The 8,246-nt window shown below is 37.9% G+C and overlaps 1 protein-coding gene across 1 annotated transcript; it reads left to right on the forward strand.

The window, feature by feature from the left end:
- Positions 1 to 1,380: 1,380 nt before the first annotated feature.
- Positions 1,381 to 1,911, forward strand: LOC122474121 (histone H2B subacrosomal variant-like). The gene has a single exon (XM_043565067.1). It carries the CDS (start codon positions 1,474 to 1,476, stop codon positions 1,840 to 1,842), a length of 369 nt encoding a protein of 122 aa, XP_043421002.1. The 5' UTR covers positions 1,381 to 1,473; the 3' UTR covers positions 1,843 to 1,911.
- The last annotated feature ends 6,335 nt before the right edge of the window (positions 1,912 to 8,246 follow it).

Genomic DNA, 8,246 nt, shown 5'->3' on the forward strand with positions numbered 1-8,246 from the left:
GTCCGTGAGTTTGAGCCCCGCATCGGGCTCTGGGCTGATGGCTCGGAGCCTGGAGCCTGTTTCCGATTCTGTGTCTCCCTCTCTCTCTGCTCCTCCCCCGTTCATGCTCTGTCTCTCTCTGTCCCAAAAATAAATAAAAAAAGTTGAAAAAAATTAAAAAAAAAAATGTTCCCTCTAAATGCCTGGGTGGCTCAGTAGGTCGAGCGTCCGACTTCAGCTCAGGTCATGATCTGGCACTCCATGAGTTCGAGCCCCGCGTGGGGCTCTGTGCTCACAGCTCAGAGCCTGGAGCCTGCTTCTGATTCTGTGTCTCCCTCTCTCTCTGCCCCTCCCCGGCTCGTGCTCTGTCTCTGTCTCTCAAAAATAAATAAACATTAAATTCTTTTTTTAATTTTGCCTATAATAACGTTATTCCCACTCACCTCATTTCAGATCTACTTTCTTGAATGACAGAAAAAGGTGAGGAATTACAGATAGCATTCCAGAAATTACACATAGCGTAGTCTATCTTATCTGTGAGGAAGCTTATAGTGAAGGATTTTTTATAGTAGCATTAATGATTGTGCAGTTGTGAACTATTGAAATACCTGTGAGTTGCAATTTTTATAGTTGCTTCTGTTTATTTTTTGTTTTATCCAGGAATGAATTTGATTAAGAAGGTGAGATTTTTTTTTTAAGCACAAATATCAGCAGAACACATGAACAAGAGTGACCCCTACACTTTTGGTTAACAATGACAGAAGAACTACAGTATCAGGTAAAGACCAAAGCATGTACTTAAATGTGTGAAATTTTCAAGAATGTTATTAACATCATTATAAAAATTGAATGCACATTTTCACATATAATAATTTAAATTGTAAAAAAGGACGTTTTTGTTTAATTCTTTTGTACTTAGTTGCTCATAAGGAGTTGGGAGTCAGATACATTTTAGTTAGGATTCATTTTTAAATTAATTTCTAAAAGCAGATTAGCTATACATATTTTTATTATACAATGATCACTTCCAGGTTTTTAATGGCTTATTGTTCATTTGCTTATAAAATGACTTAATGAAAACTTTTACAGAGATTCTCCCATAAAAGGCTCACGGTTCTTTTTCCTTTATTTCCCTGCTACCAACTCCCTGGTTTGATGAGATTTGTCCAATTCTGAAAATATTGTGTTATGCTTGTAAACTGCCAAGAAAAAACGTAGGAAAAATGAGCACTCTTTTCTGCCCTGAAGCCAACCTCAATCCTTCTCCAACACTCTGTCCTCTTAGGAAAGCTTTAGGTTGGCCAAGAACAAGATTTTCCCTTAACAACAAATCAGGCTGTTGCTAGGTGATTGTGACATAGGAAGAGTAACCTCCAATCAAAAAGCAGCCCCAAAAGTGTGATTGTGGCATATCAATATAAATAGGAGAGCTCTCCCCAGCTCTTAGGCCCTTCTCCTCTCCACTCGTAACTGATAAGGAGACCAACATCTGCAATGGCCAGATCCACCAGCAAAAAGAACAAGTGCTCCAGAGGACATCAAAGCCCAATCTCCAGAAAGAAATTACATTCCAGCACCGACTTTGGCCATAGAAATTATTCACTCTACATAAACAGGGTCCTAAAGGAAGTGATTCCCCAGAGGGGCATATCATCTCACACCTTGGACATCATGAACACCCTGATCAACGACATCTTTGAGCGCATTTCTATGGAAGCCTGCAGTGTGATGTGTTTCCGAAATCGCTGTACCCTCACCCTTGAAGATATCCAGAAGGCAGTGTACTTGCTGTTACCTGAGAAGCTAGCTAAGTATGCGGTGACTTTTGGAAGTGAAGCTGTCCAAAGATATGTCCACTCCTAAACTTTACATGCCTGCTTAATTAAATCTTGGGGAAAGTAAATCAAACTTACTCCCCAAATGATCACTTCACTATAGAATTCGCTCTTCTTTTTTATAACATGGCAATATTTCCTGGTTATTTCCCCCATCCCTCTTATCTCCAGAGAAGAATTACTCTCTCACTATTTTACCTTTGAACAATTTGATTATTTAGGATTTCCCAAAACCTGCTCCCTGCCCAAGTCCCACCCAGAACTCTTATTTTTCCTGTGACTCTGTAAATCTCATTATATAAATTCAACGTTTATTGTATTGTTAAGGTATCGTTAACTATGTATGGGATGATTTAAACTAGTTCTTCTGACCTCCCCCCCTCCCAGCTCACATGGACTCAATTTATGAAAACAAACGTTTTACTCAGAAGTATACCGGCATTGATAAATTTTTATCAAAAAAGTATTTTCTAGAGCCAACTACAACAAATTCAGTTCCTTAATGAAGTCTCTATACAGCATGTTAACGATTTCCTTTGCTTTAATTCTTATTTCTTGACTCTCAACAAGTTCGGTTCACATCCGTGTAAATTTTATCTTTATGTGTAATTGACCTTCACATTCAGATTTGGTTCTCTAGGATTTACTGTTCTACATTTGTGCTGTAATAAGAACAATACCCAGGAAACTATACTCAATTTATAAACTTTAAGAACTTTACAAATGTCACTGGAGGTGTTTCCCATCTCCCTGTCCACTATCCTGAGTTTTGTTTCCTTCCCGTTCCCTTGCTTTTCTGTGTGCTTTTTGTAAACGTCTCTACATTATAAGCTTAACTTTGCTTGTTTCATAACATGGGGGTATACTATCTGTGTTCTTCTGTGCCTGCCTCTTTCTTTTAAACTTGTTTCTAAGATATATACCTGTTGATATATGTATAGCTCCAACCCATTCTTTTCACTGCTAGGTTGTATAATATTCAGTAATATGAATATACTACGGTGTATTTTGCTCTGTGCCCAGCATTTTATTTAAGTCAACTTCCTGAATCCCTAGAACCTTGTGATCGCTAATAATTATCCTGTTCTACAGATGAGGAAAATGGGGCACAGAGACAGAGAAACCAGCAACTTGTCTGTGGTCACACTGCTGTGTAAGTGGCAGAGCTGACCAGGTTAACAAGAGTCTACTGTGGGCACGTATTATCTGCTGTGAGCATTCTTGTGTACATATCTTCTGGTACACACGTACGAGAATTTCTCTAGGTAAAATACCCAACCATGGAATTGCTGGGCCATTGATTTGCTTATATTCGACATTACTAGATATTCCCAGACCGTCTTCCAAAGTGTTTGTACCAATTTACATTTGCAGTAAATGAGAGTAACTCAGGTTCTTCTGGTTACAAGGAACATATCACTTAAATTTCGTCAAGGAAAGGGGATTTCTTGTATGTAAAGCTAGGATGGGAATAGTGAGACTATTCTCGGTATCTCACTGTTAACACCCACTCTGTTTCTCCCAGGTTGCTCACTTCTAAATGCTTCCTTCTCAGAGTTCCCGCCAGGTCCGTTGGATTCCACTTACATGAAATACCACAGTAAGATTTTACCACAATAAAAAAATGGTTTAAAAAAAATTTAAGTGGGTATTTTATACACATGCATTTATATCATCAGACTTGAAACTACCCGGTTTGAGTTAGGCCCAGAAGGAGGTTGCTGACCTCACTAAAGATTAGCTGACCATGATTATATAGCTGCCCACATCTGCCACTCTGCTCTGGGTTGGACCCAGAAGGACCTCAAAGGTCTACCTCGGGTCAGCAAATTACAGCCATTGGGCCAAGTCTGGAAGCAGCTCTTTTTGGTATGTCCTCACAAGCTAAGAAGGTTTTTAAAAATGTATAGGGATATTTTAAAAGAAAAAAAAATACAAGATTATTCAACAAGCCTAATGTGCCCCACAAAGCCTAAAATATTTATTGTCTGGCTCTTTGTAGGAAAAGTCTCCACCTGTGATCTGTACAGTGCTGCTTCTCTTGCAGGTTGTGATAAGGCAGGTTTTCTATGGCTTTGCTTGGGATGCGCTTGTCTGTATAAAAAAACCTCACAAATATGAAAAGTTCATCGTTGGCTTTTCAAATCATTCCAGTAAGGATAGTACCTACAAATGGTACTCAACAACTGGGGCAAGGGAATAATCGCTCACAGAAACAGTCTTCTAAACTGAGGTGTTTTAAAGATGGGTTAAGGGAACAAAAGTGTTCTGTATGTGTTATTCTCTTTGCCTCTGTGTGTTTTTGAAATATTTTAAAATAATTTCAAAAGAAGGTCAAGATGCTTGGCAAAAACTCTCTGACACTGGTTTTAAGTCGCATTATATAAAGGCATGTACGTAAAAATACCCATATTTTCAAAAATCTTTAACCATCTTTATTGTGGCAAAAAATATATATAACATAAAATTGCCATTTTAATCACTTTTAAGTGTGTACAGCCACACTAAGTCCATCCACATTGTTATGTGGTCATCACCACCATCCGTCTCTAGTACTTTTCATCTTCCCAAACTGAAACTTTATAAACATTAAATAATAATTCCACATTTCCTCCTCCCCAACGCTTTTTTTTTTTTAATTTTTTTAACGTCTATTTATTTTTGAGACCGAGAGAGACAGAGCATGAACGGGGGAGGGTCAGAGAGAGAGGGAGACACAGAATCTGAAACAGTCTCCAGGCTCTGAGCTGTCAGCACAGAGCCCGACGTGGGGCTCGAACTCACGGACCGTGAGATCGTGACCTGAGCCGACTGAGCCACTCAGGCGCCCCTCCCCAACCCTTTCTAAGTGTGATTCTGCTTTCTGTCTTTTCTGTCTTAGAATGTGACTATTCTAAGCACTTGTTTCAGTTGAGTTCAACAGTATTGGTCCTTTTGTGACTGGGTTATTTCACTTAGCATAAAGCCTTCAAGATTCGTCCATATTGTAACACATGTCAGAATTTCCTTTCTTTTTAAGGCTGAATGATATTCAGTATATGAATTTATCACATTTCATTTATTCATTCATTGATTGGTGGTCACTGGGGTTGCTTCTACCTTTTAGCTATTGAAAATAATGCCACTATGAACATGGGTATACAAATATCTCTTCAAGTCCGTGCTTTCAATTCTTTCAGGCATATATCCAGATGTGGAATTGCTGGATCATATGGTAATTCTAATTTTTTGAGAAACCACCATATCATTTTCCACAGTGACTGTTCCATTTTACTGTCTCACCAGCAATGCACAAAAGTTCCAGTGTCTCCACATCCTCATTAACCTTTGTTATTTTCTGTTTTATGTTATACATGTGTGTATATATATATATATATATATATATGAGATATATATCGTATGTTATATACATATATGATATATATGTATGATATATAATAGCCATCCTAATAGATATAATGTGGTTTTGATTTGTGTTTCCTCAATGATTAGAGATGTTGAGCATCTTTTCATGTATGTGTTCACTGACCGTTTGTACTTTTTCCTTGGATGAATGTCTTTTGTCTATTTTTAAATTGGTTTTGTTGTTGTTGAGTTGAAGGAGTTATTTACATATCTGGATATTAATCCGTTCCTCCAGATATATGATTTGTAAATATTTTTCTCCCATTCCATGGGTTGTCTCCTCGGTGTGTTGAGAGTGTCCTTTGACACACAGAAGTTACTAAGTTTGATAAATCCAATTTGTCTACATGTTCATTTTGTGTCATATGCCACTTAATATTTTTATTGTTCCTTTATGAGAAAGTTATTTGCAACAACATTATACATATATGTATATATACATATACATGTATGTATTATATGTATATATGTAATGTTTATTTGTTTATTTTGAAAGAGAGAAAGTCAGCTAGGGAGGGACAGAGTGAGAGGGAAAGAGAGAGACAATCCCAGCAGGCTCTGTGCTGTCAGTGGAGAGCCTGAAATCAAGAGTCAAATGCTTAACCGACTGAACCACCCAGGCACCCCTCTATATATTCTTAATTTTGGAGCCAATTCATAGTGTCAACATGGCTTCTAAAATTTGAAAATAGTCTCAAACTAGCTAACACATTAAAAAGGGTCAAAAATATCTCAAGGCATAATTTTGCCATCAATAGGACCATTTTACCAGTTTTTCAGTCTTGCGCCCTAGTTACCTGAGACAGTTAAATGACAGTAAGACAAAAAGTAGTACACACTTCTGGTAGTCCTCAATATATATTTACCCCTTCTTCTCCGAAATAGGACCCCAATTTTTAGCTGAGCTCATAGCCACCCTGTACAAAGGCTACATTTCCAACCCTTCCTTTGGCGAATGCGTCCATGTGACCAAGTGCCGATGAATGGGAGTGTATACACAACCTCTCAAAAGTTACCTTAAGTATCATCAAAGTGCTCTTTTCCCTTTTCCTCTCTCCTGCTGACTGGACTGAGGATGTGGAAGCCGGGGCTGGAGCAGCCCCCTCAAACTAGGAGCTGAAACCTGTATATTAAGGATAATAGAGCAGAAAAGTGAAAGAGCTTTGGTCTCTGATGATTGAACTCCTGGGCAGCCTAGCACTGCCTGTGTTTATGTGAGAGTGAAATCAATTTCTAATTTGTTTCAGCCAGTATTATTTTGGTTTTCTATCATTCATAGTCAAATCTAATTCTAATGTAGACATCCAGAAGATAACTGGCTGCTACGCAATGTGGTTAGTCTCAAAATGATTGTACACTTATTAAATAAAAACATAATAAACTATAAATGGAGGATGATGAATGCCTTGTGTATTTACCAGAAGGTGTTTCTGTGCAATGAAATCTCATGCGATGTAGCAGCCCTTTCTTAGAAATGTGTAATGCAGATGGCAAAAGCTTGCCTGTTGTTAGTCTATTGGACACATGATGTGATTTTGAAACACTACTTAAAATACAAAAATAGTAAGATATTCAAAGAAGATAGGAAAAGCATTTCCCACTAAGCCAACAACATTGCCAACCTACCAATTCTGTGGTAATTTCCAGCTAGTGATATACAGTATCATAAAAGATGTCTCCCACCCCCAAGAAAGAATAGTGCTGGTTTTGTAATACAAATTACCCAAATGATAAATTTCTAGCAAACTTAGATTATCCTTCTCTGAGTTTAGAAACCTTGTTTTGGAATTGAATAGTGTAATCTCATACAAACATATATTGTCCCTATAATTATTTAAAGTCTTGCTGTGCACACCGCTAGCTTGTTCCCATAGGAACTAAATGTGTTGGAAATTACCAGAGGATAGAAAAATACCATTAAGTGTAATACCTTGCATGTGGCACTTATAGTTCATTTATATGTTCACAGAAATACCTTCTTTGCAATAGATGCTGAGAAAACAAAGGCGAGGTCCATCCCATTAAAAACTTAAAATCTTATGGAATAATCCAAAACTAAAATTATTGGGAACAGCTGACAACAATAAGTCTAAGCTGTGAACTAGGCATTATTCTAAATACACCATCTATGTCAACTCAATACAAAAAGCCAAGACAACATGAGAGAGGCACTGTTACCATTTTAGTCAGGGAAACTGACGCATTAAATAGGCTAAAAAAACTTGCCAGAGGTCACATACCTAGTAAGAAAAGAAATGTGATGAGTATGGTACTGACACAAAAACAGACACTCAGACCAATGGAACAGAATAAAGAACCCAGAAATGGACCCACAAATGTATGGCCAACTAATCTTTGACAAAGCAGGAAAGAATATCCAAGGGAATAAAGACAGTCTCTTCAGCAAGTGGTGCTGGGAAAACTGGACAGCAACATGCAGAAGAATGAACCTGGACCGCTTTTTTAAACCATACACAAAAATAAGCTCAAAAGGGATGAAAGACCTAAATGTAAGACTGAAGCCATCAAAATCCTTGAGGAGAAAGCAGGAAAAAACCTCTTTAGCCTTGGCCGCAGCAACTTCTTACTCAGCACGTCTCTGGAGGCAAGGGAAACAAAAGCAAAATTGAACTATTGGGACCTCAGCAAAATAAAAATCTTCTGCACAGCGAAGGAAACAATCAGCAAAACTAAAAGGCAACTGACAGAATTGGAGAAGATATTTGCAAGTGACATATCAGATAAAGGCTTAGTATCCAAAATCTATAAAGAACTTATCAAACTCAACACCCAAAAAACAAATAATCCAGTGAAGAAATGGGCAAAAGACATGAATAGACGCTTCTCCAAAGAAGACATCCAGGTGGCCAACCGACACATGAGAAAATGCTCCACATCACTCATCATCAGGGAAATACAAATCAAAGCCACAATGAGAGACTACCTCACACCAGTCAGAATGGCTAATATTAACAACTCAGGCAACAACAGATGTTGGCAAGGCTGCAGAGAAAGAGGATCTCTTTT

Source organism: Prionailurus bengalensis, chromosome A1 (genome assembly GCF_016509475.1).
Source record: "Prionailurus bengalensis isolate Pbe53 chromosome A1, Fcat_Pben_1.1_paternal_pri, whole genome shotgun sequence".
In the NCBI taxonomy this organism is placed as follows: Eukaryota; Metazoa; Chordata; class Mammalia; order Carnivora; family Felidae; genus Prionailurus; species Prionailurus bengalensis.

Excerpts from the sequence above, each read along its gene's own strand:
- LOC122474121 (XM_043565067.1), top strand. The coding sequence starts at position 1,474 with ATGGCCAGATCCACCAGCAAAAAGAACAAGTGCTCCAGAGGACATCAA.